Below are 20,388 nucleotides of genomic sequence, written 5' to 3' on the forward strand. Positions count from 1 at the left end.
GTGCTAAAAAGCCATCTGGCAGTGTAGAAGCTGCTCTCCGTCGCTAAACAGGCTGGTGCCAACAGGAGGCTCCCAGCAGGGAGTTCTTGTAAGGCTGGAGGAGTTTGATGTGAAAGAGTGGGATAACAGCTGCCAGCTGCACCACTCTGCTAATGAGGTGTTGCACAGGTTTCCCCCACGCTGCCAAGCCTGGTGTAAGTTGGGATGAGACTTCTCCTTTAATTTACAGGTGGGCTGTTGGACAGTTTTTTAAGCTGTTTTTAGTTCTCTATCAGTTGCTGGCAAGGCCTGGTGCCTGTCTATGAGCAAGATTCCCCTTCCCGCTTTTGTGGTTTTTGGGGTTTTTTCTGGCCATGAAAGTCACATCCTTTAGTGACATGTTGCTGATTTCTGAGAGCAATGCTTACATGCTCTTTCAGGTGTGATGCATTATTCTCTTCTCAACTCCCGTTCTCTGAAAAAGCTTTTGGCTGACTGTCTTGGATGGGATTGAAATGTGGTTTGTGCTCTGCTTATCTACATCTCTTCCATGAGGAAATAACATCTTAAAACCTAATTCACTGTTGACATGACAAAGAGAAAAATGCAGGACACAGAGCCTGCTGCCTTGAATACGTGTAACTCCACATGCACCCACTGCTACCTACCAAAGGAGTCAAACAAATGATAAGTCAGCCTTTACATTGTGATACAAACCTATGTGCAGAGGTAAAACCCGATATAAGGTGTTAAATAAAAGGCCTCATAATAGTCCAAGAATACAATTTTATTATGGCAGTGTGTCACTCAGGTTTCTACCGAAATTACCAGTATTGCAAACTACAAGCAGTGGGGTTTTGGTCTTGTTTTTTTTGTACAAATTTACCTAGACATCTCTGACCAGCTGTGGGCCTAATCATTGGTCACAGAAGCCAGTGGAAAAAAAAATTAGACTCTCTTACAGAACTCTACTGATGTTACCTATTATTATGTATATACTTAATAAAAGTGAGTGAGTGTGTGAGTAACATCTCCATAGTCAGCTAGAGTAGAGGACTTGGCTTTTAGGAGTGCTGACTAGAGCTCCTCACTGTGCTGTGGACATGAATAAAAAGCAGAATCAACTAAATAGGAGGACTCATCAGCTCTCTCCCAGTCTTTACTAGAAAGTGCAGTTGTCTTGGTCTTACCCGGAAAGAGGAATGAGAACACTGGAAACTGAACAATATCTGTCATGGGATGTTGTAATTGCCCAGCAGGTAGAGGGGCTGTTCCAAGAAGCACCAGAAGCCTGTACCATATTTCACTGGTGTTTCAACCTCTCTTGTGATCCTGGGGGTGCAGTGGATCCTCTGGCAGACTGCCTGGGGAGAGCATTTCCTCACATTGCCAACATTAATTTGGGATTAAAGATTTGAGCTAATATCTGATCATAGTCTCGAGCCAGACAGTTTGGTTAAGATATTGTTGTGGCATTATGTTATTGTTCCTGAAGAATAAGTAACCTCTAAGTAGGAGTTGATAATGTTTTTAAAGGCTCTCAGACATAATAGAAAAGTGTGTTTTGTGGGAAGACAGCATATAAAAACTTGCATTTTTGTCAGGTTTCTAATTTATGGGGAACAAGGACATGCAATAACCTAATTTGTCTGTGTACATTATGTCACTGATCACAAGTAATGGAGTACAAGCAGGTGCTTTGATTTGTATGTGTAGAAATTGGTAGTAGGCTGAGCTAATGGTGAAGTAGCTTTAGCTTGCCAGAGGAAAGCTTTTGATTTAGTGTTGGTAGCATGAGAAGGTAAATCCAGGTCTCATGCTGAGCAGAAACACATAGCTAGTGTCCATGAAATCTGTACTCTGCAGGCTGAAATGGTGGATTTTGGGGTCCTTTAAATGATAAGATTTAGAAGGGGAAGCTTCATTTTGGAGATTAAGATTTTATGCAGATGTATTCAGCTTTAAGGGTGTCTCCTCCAAATGAAGACAGTGATTATCGTGATATTTGTCTGTTTCCAGTAAATGTGATTATATGATTATTTTTATCTGGTAATCTTAAATGCCTTTAAAAAAAGACAAATTCTACTAGTGGAAATGAAGATAGCTGATTTATTCCATTTGTTAGTGAAATCGGTATATCATATACTAAATGCTTTAAATTCCCCCTGCCCCCCCCAAAATAAGCTTGTTTTTCAGATCTTGGTGTGTCACAGGAGCAGAAGAATACATACTAATATTTTCATACTTGGGTATATGAACCTTCAGTCAAAGCCTATGAACTATCTGCCATCTTTTTAAACCAGAGATTTCAGTAACAATTGAACTATTTTTTAACGTGTTTTTTAACAGATTCTTTTCCTATATTTCAATCTTCTTAGTCCATACATCTAAAGAAGGATTATATTGAGTTTGTTATTTCCAGGAAAACCTGGGGGGTAGGGAGGAACACTGGGTGACACCATCACCAAAGCAATCTGGTGCTAACAGTGGACAGGACATGTGAACCCATTACATTGGTTGTAATACTTTTATGTACTCAGGACATGTTTGTGAGATCTTGGGGAAAAAACAAGGCCATGCATTAGTAATGAGATCAGTTTGCTAGGAAAGGCACTGAGGACCACTCTGTGTCAATTAAGAGCAATTTGGGGTGGCAAATATCTTGAATGCTGGCTGACTCAGCTTGCACAATGCAGCCAATAACCAAATAGCAGAATTTCACAAGCAGCCACATCAAAGACACTCTGCCTCAGTTGGTGATGCAAACAACAGTAATTTCCTGTGTAAAGTATTTTCTCTAGGAGTGAGATCCATTGAACCCATTTTTTTTTTCACATCTAAGAAAGCATAATTTTCCCACTGTTCATGTCTCCTTGTCCAAACAAATTCATTTCCTCCTTGTTCTTCCTGAGTCATGGATTAATCTTTTCCTTCAAGTATTTTGCCTTAGTTTTCTTCTAGCCTTGTGTGTGAGTGCAAAGGACTTCACCTTTTTTGGTAGAATAAATCCTCTATGATTTTTGACGTGAATATACCAGATTGACCTATAGTAGGTAATGGCGTAATATAAGGTGAGGTTAATTAAAAGAAGAGCACCCCTTCCTTTTGAGAAAATGAGGTGTCTTTCTTCTCCTCTCTTGTCTCTCTCTAGTACAATAATGTTTGGATACATCTCTTGGTCACTAGGAATAAAGGAAAAACATTAGAGGAGAAAGGTGTGTGCATCATTTAAAATGGTTATAAAAGGAAATTGTTTAGCACGGAATGGTCAAATACTTCGGTAACTTAGACATCAAGGACCTTTCTGTAATGTAGTACTTAACAATCCTGAAATCATATCACAGAATAAGTAAGGTTGGAAGGGACCTCACTTGCAATCTTTCTCACAATAACATGAAGAATTATTATAATAATACATTTTCTCTAGCATTAGAGTTATTACAAAATAAATGAGGCTAAGTAATACCTCAATATTAACTCAGAAATGCTAAACCCAGATGGTTCTGACTTGTGCAGTAGTCCAGGATCTTCCAGCATATGCAAACCCTACACTGTTTATGCTGTGAAATGTACTTAATGACCTTGGTTATCTGCTGGAGTTGTGGGGTACCTGTGGAAAAGGAGCCTTTTTAATTGTTTTAATGAGTTCTCTCCACAGAAGAGCAAGACAATCCCACACCAGCCTGGGCTGAAGATGCCTGAGTTTCCTTAGGTTTACTAAATGACTGTTTTTTTTTTTTTTTCTAGATTCCAGCCTATGGAGAAGTGCACATAAGAACTGGATAAATATGGCTTTTAAGGGCGAGGACCACTTAGATTCCCTTTCCTTACCAGTTCAGCGGTAAGTGGTGCACTCTATTATCCAGATTTGAGTGATTAAATGCTTCTGAGGCTGCAGCTGCACTTTCCTTTGAGGCTCTGAAGATTCTTAAAAGCTCACTTTTAAACTCAGTATTAGGTAATATTCCTACAGAATCTGGAGAATGAATACGGAAATTTGAGATAAATTTCTTGAGGCATTTGCAAATTTGTATACTTGGAGTCTGGTAAATCATAGCAGTGTTTCTGCAGCCATGGTTTTAAATGGATGACCATGTTTGCAGTGGAAATGTGACCATGGTGACTGGACTGGTTCTTAGTCATGATGGAAATGACTGGAACCCTCTGCACTCTGGGAAGACTGCTGAAAGTTACAAATGTAAATTATTTAGTGTGGTTGACTTTGTTCTGGTGTAGGTATGGTAATGATATGAAGGTTATGATATAAATTCTCCAGTCTGTGGTGTCCTGTTGGGAGAGGAGACACTGGTGACTCTGCTAATCAACAGATTTAAAAAAAAATCTATCTGTTGGTTGCCATCTTGTAGCTGGCTCTGTGTAGTGTAGTTTTGCTTCTAGCATAACAGAGGTGCCATGAAAAGAAAAAGAATACAATAACCTGCAGCCATTATGTGGCACAACTGGGTTTGTTTTGTTTTGTTTAGGAGGAGGAGGAGGAGGAAAGAGGGTGAGGCCTGCTGAATGCAGGAATAAAATCAGAAATAAAATGGATTTACATTTCAGTCTTTTCCCTAGTCTTCTTTCTTCAGGTCAGACTGCAATTCTTTATTGTAATTAACTGGTTGCTGACATACAACCTCAAAATATGATGCTTTTCTTCATTAGTAATTTGATATTTCTCTACCTTTCCTTACCTTGGTCTTCCAGCAGACACTCTGATAATGCCATTAAACTCACAGAGTAAGACCATATAAATACATTCTCTTCTGGAATAAACACTATATAGAGGTATGCCAAGAACGATGGGTTAGTTAAGACTTATAGCTGTAGAAAACCAGCTGGAAAGAGAGCCAAGGGAACAGGTCCTGTGGGTAGCCAAAGGCTGATCCATGCTGATGATGGCAAGATTTGTTTACCAGTACGTAAATGGGGAAATAACCATGAGTCTCTCCATGCTAGCATTGGAAATGTGGAGTAGGAATAATGCGCTCAGAGGTAACAGCAGCACGGAACAGAAAAGCACTGAATTTTGTAGGCTGGTGACTTCTAGAAAAGGAAAGTGCCTGCAAGTCACAGGTGTGCAGTGTTTGGGGAAGCAAAGCTCTGCCATGTTATGTGAACAAAACCACCTACAAGGACTCCACTGTAACTTAGCACAAGAAGTGACTTGGAAAAGTCCCATATAGCAAGCACTATGTTTTGACAAAGCACTTGACTCAGCTGGGAAATTCTCTATAGTGAAATTTAAAAGTAAATAAATAAATACTCTCCCTCAACCACAATAAAATATAAAGCTCCTATTCTTTTTTAAATTTCTATTTTGAAAAAGAATCCTTTTTCCTAAAGATGAGGGTTGTTTCAGGTAAAGCCCCTGTAAGAAATGGGCAGACTGAAGTTGTTAGTTGTCAGAAAGGTGAAGGTACAGAGAAGGCTGGAACTGAAAAGAAGAAAAGGTGTTTTTAACTTAAGAATTCAGCAGAAAGAGCACAGTATGGACTAGATAAAGTTCAGGAGCTGTACAAAATGCTTTTCTTGATTACTAAAATAACCAACAAATCCCACTCAACAGCTTTTCCGAAGAAATGGAATTTTTATGAGATTAAGTAGTTTCTTTGGGTTAGAGAAAGGAGTGATATGACTCCTGTAGGGAATTTAAAACGATTAAGGGAATTTTCAAAATAACAAGATTCAAATCTTATTGTTTTTATTGTTCCTGTATCCAAGGCTAGGATGTACGACAGTCTCAGGATTCCAGTTCCTGCTTTTGGTGAGAGGGGCTTGAATTAACTTCTTGTGTCCTGTCACAGGGAGAAGGTACCTCAAATCCAGCTGAGGTTAATCCTGTATAGGACCACAGCCATGTCTTGGTTCATGCTGAGGTCATGATCTTTCAGAAATAAAAACAGGCAGGTCCCTAAGCAAGAATATCTGTCTCCATAGGAAAAGTGTATCATAAACATGCAGATTCCAAGTGTTTCCACAGTGGTCATTGGGGTCAACAGTTATCTTGGCTGTATAAGGATTTTAAACCTGGGGCCTTAAACCAAGTCTCTGTGCTGCATGAGTTGTTTACACTCTTTCCTTAGATTTTATGGGAAATTACCGCTTATATTGGAGTCTCTAGGGTATTGAGTCACTGTGTTAATGGCTTCCTAACACACTGTCAGACCTGCTGGCTCTAATTGACATCTAGGCTTCTAAGGATTTAAAACAATGCACTATCCTGAGGAAAAACACAAATTATTGTTACAGAAAATTTATTTTCTATTTCAATGAGTTAGGAACTAAAATGAAGGTTTTGTCTCTTAGGAGAGAAAACAATTGGAAATAGATCACTTTTATAAAGGAGTAATTTAGTACTCTCCAAAAGCTGTACTCCTTTGTGAAGAACCTTACAGGACCATAAAAATTGTTTTCATCGGTGAGGGCCAGTTCACTATAGCATGTGAAATGTGTGTGTATTCCTTAGAGATGCACATTAGCCCCATTCTGAAATAGCTGTTTTTAGTGTAACTTTGGGAAAATATCAGTGCCCTTTCCTTATCTTTATACTGGTATTGTTTTTCCATATTTCTGGTGAGCTTTTACATTGGTTTTTCCATCTGGAATAAAACCTACCTTTCACTTATGCTCCCATCCTTCATCCTGTGTCATGAGTGTTTGTTGGCATTCTTGCTTTCAGTGGGTTAAAATTGTAGTTTGCACAGGCTTTTTTCATTGTAGACATGCAGATTTTTATACTTTCCACACTGGATGGTAAACTAAACTTAAGACAGTGCTGAATCCGAAGTCCTTCAACTAAAGAGAGAGTACTCATAACCAAAAGTTGAAATAGGATACTGTTTTGGCTTCTTGGATTATGTGTTCAGTTCAGGGCTGCAATTGGAGAAATACAGTATAATTAGAATTTTTTTAAAAAAGAATAAAGAATTATCTTTTATCAAAATTAGGTTATAAAAACCAACCACAATTGTCATCACCAACTTCCCCTCTTCCCCATAAAAACCTCCCAACCCTAAAACAACAACCAAGTAAAAACAAAATAAAATTAACAAAACAAACTGAAGAAAAACCTAATCCTGAATATGAGTCAACAATGTGCACTAGCAGCTCATAGAACCAGTTGTATCCTGGGCTGCATCAAAAGAAGCGTGATGGAGATTTGAGCAATCTGGTCTAGTGGAAGATGTCCCTGCCCATGGCAGGTGGGATGGAACCAGATGATCTTTTAAGACCCTTCCAACCCAAACCATTCCATGATTCCATGAATTGTTTAAAATAGCTTGATGGTTTTCAGCAAGCAAACTAAGGCTACTTCCAGAACTCCAGGAGTGTCCCTGAAGGGCTGGGCACCATGTTCTCTTTCACGACTCTGTTGAGTACATTGCTGCTTGGCCAGTGGGGAAAGAAGTACTGATTGAAATGATGCAAATGATGCCTTCATGGAAATAGAAGGAAAAAAAGAATTGTTTATATTTGGTATTAATTGACTCTTAGATAATATTCATCAGAAGTTGGAACTTGTGACTGGAAATAGAAGCAAGAGAAATTCAGGACTTTATACTGCAGGCACTGCATTGATTCTGCTTGTTACTCTGCCAAATCAGGATGGAAAAACTCATAGAACTTTACAGAAAATATGGACATATGAGATGAAAAATAGAGAGGTCTATAGTCCCAGAAGTGAATATTGTTTAAAAGGAAAAAAAAGGAAAAAACCTCTTTATAAAGTAAGAGGATTTCTACTTGATTAGGAACTGAATTTTTTCAGGGACCATTCACATCTCATTTTACTTCTACTTTTAGAGCTTCATGTGGCCCCTATACAGCTGAAAAGAGGTATTTTCAGGGGTAAGACGTGCAAATCTTTCAACATATTTCATATTGTGTTCATATGGGGCTGTCAGGAAAAGAATGGATCCATCCATTGGTCTCTACCTGCAGAGTGTCTAAAATTTCTCAGTAGTCAATATATGATTTAGTGCTCTGAATCAAAGGCAGTGAAATTCTGTTATCCTGTCATAGAAAGTGAATTCTGACTAAAATGGCATCTATTTTTTAATTATTATTATTTTTTTTTTTTAAATTTTTTTTCCTTCAGCTTGCCAATGATGTCCTGCCCCTTGTATTCTGTAGGTCATGGGAATCTGTAGGCATTGATGCTATTGTTTTTCTGGCCCTGAATTTTGGGCAGTGAGTTGTTTGGTTGCATGTCAGTTCATTGAAATGTTTGCTGTTTCATTATCTACGTGGTTTCTTAGATATGAGTCCCCAAGTGGAGGATTTCTAGGGATTTGACTTCTGTGAATAAATGTGAATAAAGATTGTTCTCTTTTTCCCTCATTCTGGTCTATTTTTTTTAAACCATCTCAGTTCCTCTTACCTTTCTATTTCCAATCTGCATGGCTTCTGTAATTTGTTGCCACATCTTAGTGCTTGTTCTCACAAGATTTTCCTCAGTTTTTTATTTTTTTTATACCACCTCATTTAGTTTTCAGTTTTAAGACCATGCTCCAGTTATAATTAATCATAAAATCCTTTTTAAGTAAAATTGCTTTAAATGCTTTGTCCGATCAGGGTTTGTATATGTCCTATATTTTTAGGCATCTTTTGTAAGTGCTGAATTCTTCCTATTTCAGTTTCCTACAGTGTTCGCTGCTGATAACCAAGGCCTTGTTCTGTATTTCTGGCTTTTCCCACCTGTGTCTGCAAACTGAACTTCCTGTCTAACAAGATCTTCATTCAAAGCAGGAAACAACATTTATATTTCTGTCTTGTATTTTACAAGCTACTTTCTGTGCATAGATCTTGCCCTGTTAGTTAGAATCCTACATTCCCTATGATCAGTTTTATTTGGATTACGTCAGGAATTTGTTTGTTGTGGCTCCTTGAAAGTAGTCAGATAAAGACTGTAAGAAACTCTAGAACAAAAAAACACCAAAAACCAAAACCCAATTTATTTGTAATACAAGAGGTAGAGCAGAAAATTTTCAGAATTCCAAGTTCAGTGTGTTTACATGGCTCTATGAATCACTGCTTTGAGTTTTCAAAAACCATTTGAGAATTGAATGCTTGCTGGGGAATTGAAAATGTGTTTTGAAAAACTTCCTCTTGCGATAGGCTGTAGGAATAGATTATGACAGAAGAAAGGAGGGTGCTTTGGCAATAATGCAATAAAATCACCTTCTAGTGACTAGAAATAAAATCAGTTATTGCATAGCTCAAGGCACTCATGATACCTCATTTAATGACCTTGCATTTTTTTTCTTTCATTTGGTTTACCCTACAACAATTCAGCAAATAATTTTATAGCTTCAGAAATTGAGCTCACCTTACTATGAAGTATTTTTGACTTTAGTGATTTACATGGCACCTGCAACCAAACTGAAAACTGAGTTGTTTGTAGGGAGTTTTATGGTGGTTGTAAAACAGATTTGTGAATCTGTATGGTCCTTCTGGGAAGGATTTTCAGGCATGCTAGCTGACCAAGTCCAAAGGGTGATGTTAGTAAAGCAGCATGTATTGATTTGCCATCATTTGATGGCATTCATGAGGAATATGAACTCAACAGATTTTTTTTTCACCCCCCTGTGAATCCATGGGTAAAAATATCTCTGTTCCTCTATTTCAGGATGTTAGAATGTAGGTCAGCAGTTTAGCTAGAAAGCAGCAAAAATAATTGCATTTCACTTGTACTTTGGGCATTTTTGGGGTCTGTAAGTCTGCCAGAATGCAAGATATTTCCTAACCTTTTCCTTCTGATAGTTTTAGCCTTATATCTTTATATTTAGTTGTATAATGCACTGTAGAAATATGTTATACTACTTCCCAGAGCTATGCTGTAAAATATTGTATGTTGAACTGTAGAAGTCACAAAAGAATTTTGGCTTTTAACCTGAAGGAAATTTGAGTTTGTCTGTTACAATAATTGTGAAGTTATGGTAACTTTAAAATGTGAACAAATTGATGAATTTAAACAATCTGACTGGCCTCACTAGACCTTTCCTTCATTAAACTTGATATTTCTTATTTGTGGCTTGCTGTTACTTGGAAACTACTTTTTAAGGATCAAGGACTGCCTTTCATCCTTAAAGACAATTAAGAGTTTATTCTGAATCCCTTGTCAGGGTCAGTGATGTTTCCTAGCATGTGGCGCACAAGCACTGTAAAGAGCTTAAAGTAGTGCTGGTGTAGCCTTTATTATGGAAGAAACTCTCCCTATTATTTTGAGAATGAGTATTTTTGAAATGTGGGAATCTGTAGAAGAGGCTCCTCTCTTTTTGTGTCTTAGATAAAAACCAGTTGTGATCTGCACAGTGAATATCTTGTGTTTGGGCCTTGGTATCCTTTTCAGAAATTAATTTTAATTAACCCTCAGATTAATGTCTTTGAAATCAGTGACAGAACTGTGCCTGAATGTTTGGTTGCCTTATCTACCAGGCATAGATGATGGGTTCTGACTGCATCTTCACAACTGTTGCAGGAAGTTTTTATTGTGACATCAAATTAGTAGTCCTGTCAACTTTACACCCTGTAGCTTGGTCTTCTAGCCATTGGTTTATGGCTTTGACTCCACAGTTTGTGCTTCTCTGCTTTCACTGATCCTAGCAAGACCTTTTCAAACAATTCAAATATTTGTGGTCTGTGTTGCTTACTTGCATTTTGACTTTCATAAGCGTGTTTTCCTGTATCACATCTCAGAAGTGATGTTGATCAGGTTTAGATATCTGCCACCACTCCTGTTGGAGTGCTCTGTTTTCAGAAGACAGACTTGCTAGTTATTTCTGTGTAAAATTAAAGGTTTTATCTTGCACATGGGAGCCTTTCCTGTTTGTTAATCTAACAACATGAATGATGCATTGACACAAATGCTCTGATTTCCTTTAGTCTGCCAAATATTTTTGCTGCAGTTTGATACTTTTCTGCTTTATGAAATCTTCTAGCCAGGTAGATGGATTCTTAGAAGATATTGTAAATGTACTATGAGAAGATCATGGAATTTTTTAAAATTGTAAAGTAATTCATATTGTCATCTTAGTACTTTTGCTCAGAATTTTGCCATTTTCTATTATCATAATGGTTTATACTTTATATTTCCCTTAGCATTAACAGTATTCCTTTTTGGTTCACAGGTGGTCTCCCATAAATTCTCTCTCTGAAAAAAAAAAAGGGCAAAAGTCAAAACCTGAAACTGTTTAATTTTGGTGCAATCTTAAGTGAAGTATGTAGGTATCTTGCTTATTTGCCACACATCCTTAGAAAAAACCCCACCTAAAACCCTACTATAATGCCTCTTTTGGTTGAGTTGCTGTGCAGTAATGTTATGGTTTTTTGTCATAATGTTTCAGCCATGGGTAGCTGCTAGAAACCACAGGCTTCACTGCTGTATTGTCTTTGTGAGCTTCCTGGCATTAAATACTACTGAGCCTGAGCTCCAAGTGTACACTTTCTGAACCCAGTGTGTTTGCTGTGGGGAAGACACATGCAAAAGGAAACTCTCCCAGCAACAAAACATATCAAGTTATTGTAATGGTCTGATCCTGTCCTGCTCTGATAATTTGGTCATGCAGGGAAGAATTTGCAAGTTAGAGTCTTCAGGATGGCAAGGTTAAGTAGTATTATTGGTAAACAGTGCATTTTACAAGGAAAACGCAGAGCCTGCCGTGTCTAATCTTTGACTTCTTTACTTTCCAAGTCTGAACTTTGCAAATGACAGAAAAGACTGTGTGTCTGCTCTTCCATTTACAATACAAAGTTATTAGTTATTTGTATTATTGAGACACTTTGGCTTCCTATGCAACTTTATCTATGTCAGGTAATCTGAATTTACTACCCTTGCTGGCATAACATTGGAAACTATAGCATGATTTTTTTTTTGGCAGGGAAGTGTATGGGACACCACCTGTGAACTAAAAGGGAAAATTGTTAATACTAAGGGAGGTAAAAAGTGTAAATTATTATCATAATAGGTAGACTAAGCTGAAATCAAATGGCATGCCATGGGATCAAAAGTTCCATAATTTTCTCTCCTTTCAGCAGTTAGACCGTATTACTGATATTATCACGTTGGTAATGTAGCTGCAATTGTTCTGGTTAGCCCTGGAAGGAAATTAAGGATGAAATCCTATCTTTTTACTGCAGTAAATATCCAAAATACCTTTCCTGTACAAAATTGAAGCTGCTTTGAAGCTTTCCAGGGCCTTTCACCTTTACTGTTCTAACAAAGAGGGCAAAGAACCAAGTCGTCGTCCTTAACAGAAATACAACTCTGCATGAAACTTGAAAAAAAAAAGATCAGACTAATGAAGGCATCCTAAAACTCAAGGAGTCAAGTTCACTGAGTTAATTATTGACTTATTCTGAGAAAATATGGTGTTGTCACCTGTCTTCAAAAGGGCAGTATGGGTTGTTGAAACTTACTTAGCACTAGAGACATCACTCCTCTTGATTCTATTGTGGCTGTAATGCTGATTAATCTTCTTGCCTCAGGCAAACCTCTTTACCTTCCCCTGTCTTTGTGTTCCACCTCAGCTGTGAAAACACAGAGGAAGTCCTTACTGGCCTATCTCCATATGTTTCTATTTCAGTGGTTCTTATACAGCACTATGCTATGAGCTCATGTGCCCTGTTATGCCTGCCGTGGGTGCAGCATCCTCCTGCACTGCAGCACGTAGGAAATGTTGAATGTTACCTACAGGCTGCTTTCAGTAAATGCAAAAAATATGTTTCTGTTTAAAAAACATAACTTGTTCCTTCCATATGTTACATTCTATCATCGTTTTCACAGTGGTGTTTTCTGGCAAGTGAGTTCATTAAACTCTCTTTACAACCATGGCCATAACAGAGTATGATGAATAAATACCTCTACCTTGGTATTTCTGAGGTTTTCCCCACAATTAAATTTTTTTAAAATTAATTCCTTCATTAAAGATATTTTAATGGTCTTACTATGACTTGTCTTTTCAGCTGTGTAGGACAAATACTAGTACCATACTGAGTTAAATACAGTACTTTTCACGTCATTTCATGTTTCCTGGAAATTTCTTCCTTATTTAATTGCCTGGTCTCTCTTAATCTGGTTCACTGTTGCCTGGGGATGGTTGGGAGGATCTTGTAATCAGTTGTTCAGTAGCCAGTAATGAGCAAATTTAAGAAAGCTGTAAGGACAATGCTCCAACTTTGTTAATTTTTTTTTGTTGTTATTTTCCCTTTTTTACAAATAATATAATGATCTTAAAAAATGTGCTGGTCAGTGTGACCCCATTTCTGGTCTCATTAAATTGGCCCATGTCTGTTAGTGGTTGGGTTTATGAGCTCATATTAACCCTGAGGGATTTGGAGTGCAAACAGGAGTTTAACATTAAGCTGAAATCTGACTGTTAACAATTCCAGTTGTTTTGTTTTGCTCCTCGCAGTCTTTCAGAGAATGTGGTAAAGTGAAAATATATGTACACACATATACAAACATATTGTTTTATTTAGGGCAATCTGCATAAAGGACTATATGTAGTTCCTGTTTCTAAACAAACAGCTTTTCATTATGTTGCATGTATAAACTATGCTTCAGGTATTTGAATTTTGCATTTTGCTAACTGTGGATACTTTATTGCTGAATTTAGTTCAGGGCTATTGTGGGAGTATAGAAAACATCTACATCAAGAATGTAATATTCTCTTCAACTAAAGACATGGAAATAATTTTCCATTATCTTAAATGTCAGCAGCACTGATGTCAGGATAAAGATTAAACAAGAGCAAAGCAGGGAAAAGCTGAGAAAATTATTGAAGGAAAAAGGGAAGAACTAGGCAATGGTATCCAAGTAGTTGAGGCTGTTCAATGGATGACAAGATAGGTGAAAGCAAATTTTTGGGAAGTGCTGTAGAGCAAAAAATATCTTGTTCAGTATCAGCTGCCCAGAAATAGCATTTTGATTTTTATTATTATGTGTTAGATTAGAGTATTGTGTTACACAACTTAACTCTGGGATAACTGTGGTAGTGGGGTGGGATGAAAGCAAAGGGCAGGCAAATACTGGAATTGGGGAGCAGTGAAATCAGCTAATGATACCTACTCAGATTGTTAACCTTGCTTGCCAGAATCCCAAAGTAAGGGAGCCATAGATGTCCACTGGCTGACTTAACAGGCCAGGCTTGATTTCTGGGCCAGAGATTTCTATGCTTTGTGCCATCAATGCAAAATGACACTTTTTACATTATTTTAAAACTTTTTGAAATTTTAAATAGCAACTTGCAAAATGAATTCACTTAAAATACTAAAGTTAATATTTCAAGCATAAAATCTGCCATGCTGGCCTGTCTTTCAGACCTTGTGAATATTACAAGTGCCTAGTCTGCAGCAGTGAAGAGTCCTTTATCCAAAGGTGTTTGAGTTGGGTTCTCAATCTTGAGAACATCAAGGAAGTCCTCAGGCTTCCAGATTTCAAGTAACAATCCTTAAAATCAACTGTTGTTTAACTCTTTCGTATAGTTCAATGCAAGCAGTGGGAAGTCAGGAGGGAGAATTACGAAGAGCCATATATCTTCATAATTTTATTTTTATATTGTTTTGACAGAAACTTCTCTCCGTGATGGTTCAGGCACAAAACTAATTTTTTCCATCTCATTTAGAAGCAAACAAACTTTTCTCAAGCTTGTCTTCCTGTGGCACAGTGCTGATGTGGAGGCGTAGGGGCTGTGTTTATGTTGTGAGGGTGAATCAGGAAGCGACTAGATGGGAACACTCCTGGCTTAGTCTAACCCCCTATTGCTCTTGGCTAAAGTATCAGGAGCAACCTGGAAAGCAATCAGCTGCTACTGCCAGGGACAAATAAGATATTTTGTTCTGCTCCAAAGGGCTGGGATTGTGCTGAACATTCTCTGTTTAAGTGCTGGATGAGAGATTGATCTCAGTAAGTTTGAAAATGTATTTTTTATTGGTAAAATGTGAAAACAGTCCAACTGACTAAACTGCTGCGCAGCTGCCCTGCTGTGAAAGAGAGGGTATTTCAAAGTGCACGTTTTTCCCAGCATTGTTCTACTGCAGTTCCAGCTGCTACAAATGCAAGGTGCTCAGTAGATGCTCAAATTGAACAATTTTTACCACTTAACAGCTTAATATAAATTTACATTCCTCAACAGATGACACAATTTTGATGAATTTTCCAGCACCAAAAAATTGATTCTGCTCTTTTCTCACCAATTAAATTTCAGTGTGCATATGTGTGTGTTTGTGGAAGAAACAGGAAGGGTTTTTGGACAGATCTCATGTTCTTTCAATTAGAATTCAGCTCAACATTTGTCTATCTTTTTAAATTTGACACAGAATAGGGATATATATGACATACATTTAATACAGTTGTGATAGTGCAAAAGCACAGAAGATTTGATTTCAGTTTACTCTTCTAGCAAATAATGTGCAGTGCTTTGTGTTTCCAGAAAGAAGCCTAAAACTATGTTTGGAAGAAATAAAATGGGCTCCATGAATTTAAAAAACTTGTTGTCATTCTCTGTTTTTGTTGTTTACTTCTGTCTTTTGTAGGCATTTTTCCAGTGATCCATCCACTTTGAGGATTACAACTTATTTTTTACATATAGGTGTTTTCCTGCTGTCCCCCCAGCGTGTCTTAAGGAATGGTTTTGCATCACTGCCCTTTTCATTTTGTATACATGATGCTTTTGACAATGACACTTAAGCTGAGATTTTCTCAGAATTTCTTAGAGAGACAGGTTACAAAGAAAGCCAAAGCTATGTGGGGAGGTTGTCCCCATATTTCTATTAGAACCATTGGAATGTCTTGGATTGAAAGGAACCTTAAGCATCATCTGGTTCCAGCCCCCTGAACAGGGACACCTTCCACTACATTGGGTTATTCTAAGCTCTATCCAACCTGGCCTTGAACACTTCCAGGGATGGGGCATCCAACATCTCCTTGGACAATCTGTTTCAGAGTCTCATCACCCTCATAGTAAAGAATTTCTTCCTAATATCTAATATTTAAACCTACTCTCAGTTTGAAGACATTGCCCCTTGTCATGTCACTACATCTTCTTGTAAATAGTCTCTCTCCATCTTTCTTGTAGGCTCTCTCCAGGTACTGGAAGTTCACAATTAGGTTACATAGCTCTGAGTCTTGTATCACCTTTTCTTCCCCTCTTTGGCATTTCATTTGGATCCCCCTCAATGTGTGCTTGCACATGGACATGTGCTTGTGTTGTAAAATGGTGCTTACATGGAGGCCCTGTATGAAGTCACCCTTTGCACTTTTCATATGTCTCTACCTGTTTCATACTCTGAAGAAATGCCTTCTGCAAATATGATCACCTCAGCATTAAATGAATCAGGAAAGAGGAAATGGATATGCTGGAACATGCATAATATTTCACAAATGCGATACAGGAACTGTACCTGCTTCCTGCAGGTATATTAACCTTAGTTTGATTTGAGCCTATAAAGAGCCTCCAATCACTCTTACTCCCAGAGTAAAACTGTGCTGCTCCTCCATTTAGGTCCTTAAATAATCTATAACTAGAAGTGAGTTTAGTTTTATATCCCAAAGAGCATCAGTGGTGAAAACAGCCCATTACCATCAGACCTTTGTATACATCCCTGCAGCTCGTTAGGACAAAGGTTTTGACTTCAGTCAGAAAAATGTGGTACAGGTTAGGTTATTTACTACAGTTATGTAAGATAAGATATGCTAGGATTTCAGGCATTCTTTTATGTCAGAAATAGTAAAAATTTTTGCTAATAGGCAGCAGAATGATGCTGATATTTGTCTTGACACTATTCTCCAAGCTTTTTTCTTCTGGGTGTTTTGAAAAACATTCAGAAAGCTCATAATTCTGTCATTGCTAAGCACCTGTGCAAGGGGTAACCATGTGGTTCACTGAGCCACGTGTTAAAAAGTGATGAAAGGATATCCTAACCAATGGTAGAGTGACACAGAGATTATTCAGCATGACCTAGAGCATTCCTTTGGGAAACTCTTCTTCAGTTTTCAGGAAATATGATGGTAGAAAGTTGAATGTATCTCGTATGCCCGTGGAAGGTGACTATTTCTCAACATTTTCAAACATCAGGTTTGAAAATTAAATAAAAGGGAAATGAAGTTTGTAGGACTGATTATCAAGGTACTGCATTTCTTTTTCCCAAAGCTGAAGTTGCAGAACAAATTAACTGGAGTTCTGAGTACAGTTGGCTGAGAAATGGTTCTTCTGTTTGAATATTTGAGATTGCAATTTTGTTTTACCTCTGCACAAAGATGTTTCTTACCTATTCCACTTAATTATTTGAAACCAGCAAAGGAAGATCTTCCACTGAGAGCTTCTATCCATAAGAACAACCCTCAAAATTGGGGCTTGAGCCCAAGTTCATTATAAATGTCCTAATATTTTTCTGGATAAATACATATATATGTGTTGATAGGCAAACGGTTCCAGCAGGATTTATTGCATGAGGCAAATGTTAGAACAGCAAATATCTAGCAAATGAAATATGAAGTTAAAATATGTTAAAAACACAACCTAGTGATCTGAATGAGGAGCTATATAACCAGGTATTCACCCACAGGTATCCACATATGCATATATGTGCACCCTTAATTGTGACTCCAAGCTAAGTCTGATACATAAAAACTGATCTGATTGAAAAAAAAAAAAAAAAGGGAGAATGGGATGGAGACAGAAGCAATAAAATTGCTCAGAAAACAGCCAGCTACTTCTAGATCTGATGTATTAAATAGCATTTTGGTATTTGGGTTGTAGTCTTTTCCATCTGGTAGTTACTTTTATTATGTGAAGTATCATGACATTTGATTTCAACTGTGTGTGTATGGACACAGACAAGATAATGACTTAATTGGCGTGTGCCCTGTCATGGTTTCACTCCTGCTGTCATCAGCCATCATTCCAGGCAGTTGTGAATACAGGAAAATTTAGTTCCAGTAAGGTTATGCTTGGTGCAAAATCCAACAATATATTTAATATATCAAGGGTGCTGTGAGACAAAGGTAACATTTCACGAATAGAGAAAGAGGATAGTCTCATCCCTCTCCAATCCCAGTGGAACCAATGACACTTATACCAATATTGCTCTTCAAAACCTCACTATGAGACTTTGACATGAATAGTGTCATCTGGAATATCTCAAGTCCTCCAAACTTCCAAGTTCAGGTCAGATGTCTGTGGGGTTGTAGTGGTGTAAAAAAGGTGGGAAGGGAAAAATCATAAGTACACAACTTTGGCCATCAGTACACATCTGACAAAATACAGACAGAAGACATTTAATGATATTTTTACTGGTTCAGTTGTTGGAGGAAGTTAGCAGCATGCAGCATTGATTTCCCTCCACTCCCAGCTTTAAATAGAGAACTGAAGGTAGTTTTAACGTGTGAAATTGTGGTGAACTGCTGTTGTTTTGCTTGTGCCTTCTTTCACACTGTTTTTAATAGCTGGTTTTTTTGATCAGCCTTAAATAAATTCATTGGCATTTCTTTTCTTCTCTCCACTGGAAATGGGCGTCTTTGCCTTCAGTACACAGCAATAGTGAGAGGCAGGAAATCAGAGACATTATCTTGTTTGTTTTGGGGAACAGAGGTGCTTATCAGTGCCTTTTGAAGAGCATGTCTATTCAAATTATTAATTTCTGTAGTATATTGAAGAGGAACGATGACTCTTTCCCCAGGTAGGAATTGGATAATTGGATCTTGCCTTCTGATTTCAGGAGGAAGGTTCAGCTGCTTTTCTTTCAGTTGGATAATGTCCAGTCTAAGAATTAATTTAGTGAAATAAAAATTTTGGGGGAGAGGGACACAACATTTCCCTCCAAGTTAGAGATGGCCCAAAGTACACTGTGTTAAGCCTGTAAAATGTTTTAAATGTAGTATTTGGGTTTCAGGACATTGTTCGAAACCTTCCAGGAACAGGTGTCAGGTGAGAAGTGGAATCCAAATTACACATCTTTTTGCTTGCAATCGATGTGACAAATTAGTGCTGAGATTCCTGCCTGAATTTTTTGTATTAGTGGCAGCTACAGAAAAGTACATCTTGCATGAGAACTGGAGCTTGAAAAGGTGTTGAGCAGGTGATTTGCAAATTTTATGAAGTGATGAAAAGCCTTTAATAAAGCTAAATTGATTTATCCTTGCATGCTGAATAACAGTAGAACACAGAAATCACATAGAAAACTGGATCTACTTTATTTGCTTCTCTATACAGTGAAGTTAGTTATCTTATTTTCTGTTTACATGATGGCAGCAGAAGAGGATTTTTAATCAGACAAACACAGAGCTTTTTTCCTTCCTATGAAGACTTTACTCTCATAATATGGCTGAAAAAGGGAAACTAAAAGACAATATTCAGTGAATAAGTAACTTTATTTTGTGTGTTTCACACGTGTACTTTTCATTTCTGAGGAAATTTTTTTATTTCACAGTAATTTGTATGAAATAAATTCCTTTAGCTAAAGCTGATGACAATAAAAGACTTAATATGGGGCAATATATCCTTGCTTCCATTTCTGATGTATTTTCAAATCTGATTTTCTTGATGTGCTGTGAGGTACCATAAAGGATTATAAGAGGACAAAAACCTAGTTCCACTCATCCTTTAATTGTTTTTTTAATGCAAAATACTGTACTCCCATAAAACATCCATTTATTTATATTTGGTGCCAGAGGCTAATTCATTGAACCTGGGATATATTATTGCAAAACAATGGTGTTCACTACATTTTATGCTCTGTTAGCTGTTTTCCAGGTTCTTTGATGATGGCCACTAAGAGTTTATTATTGCTAAATAAATAATTAAAAAGGGATAATTGGCTTATTTTTGTGCAATGATACCAGAATGTGATACCAGAATGATGTGGGATTTTTTTTTGGGGGGGGGGGGGGGGGGGAAACATCATTGTTCTGTTTTTAATGTACTGCAGAATGTGGAGCCTGCATACCCTTATGAATCATGGATAACTCATTTGTGCCAGAGATTCACTGGCAGTGACCTAAACCCTGCTCCTGCTAAATGAAGAGGAATAAATAGATATTCTGTTTCATTCTACTCACTAAGAAGGGGGAAAAAAGAAGCAATCCTTATTCTGTCTTTTCTTTCTGTCATCGTTTGTAATATTCTCTCAGTCTGTGTAAAAGCCATTTGGTTCTATCCTCAGGGGTTTGTAATTCTTTTCACTTGCTCCCTTGTGAAGGTGGAGATTGACACCTGTGCAATGGGGCTCTTGTCAGCCAGATTTGCTCCCTCCCTTGCTCCTCTTTTACACCTGATATTATGAGTTGCTGCGAACAGGGGAGAGGTGAAAAGTCCTTGCTAATGAATTATTTCCCGGGAATGAGCAATCTGTGGGATTCCTAACCCGCTCATCTTTACTTTTGCCAGGAAACCAGGCTTTGTTTGTTTC

The 20,388-nt window shown here is 37.7% G+C and overlaps 1 protein-coding gene across 1 annotated transcript in view; it reads left to right on the top strand.

The window, feature by feature from the left end:
* Positions 1-3,740: 3,740 nt before the first annotated feature.
* Positions 3,741-20,388, top strand: part of INSC (INSC spindle orientation adaptor protein) — a gene marked incomplete at its 3' end in the record, with an annotated part of 87,280 nt that continues 70,632 nt past the window's right edge. The window contains exon 1 of the mRNA XM_082284347.1: positions 3,741-3,820. Coding sequence (XP_082140473.1) covers positions 3,768-3,820 — 53 coding nt within the window. The 5' untranslated portion in view covers positions 3,741-3,767. The remainder of the gene's footprint in view (positions 3,821-20,388) is intronic.

Source organism: Coloeus monedula (assembly GCF_965178545.1).
Source record: "Coloeus monedula genome assembly, chromosome: 6".
NCBI classification, from domain to species: domain Eukaryota; kingdom Metazoa; phylum Chordata; class Aves; order Passeriformes; family Corvidae; genus Coloeus; species Coloeus monedula.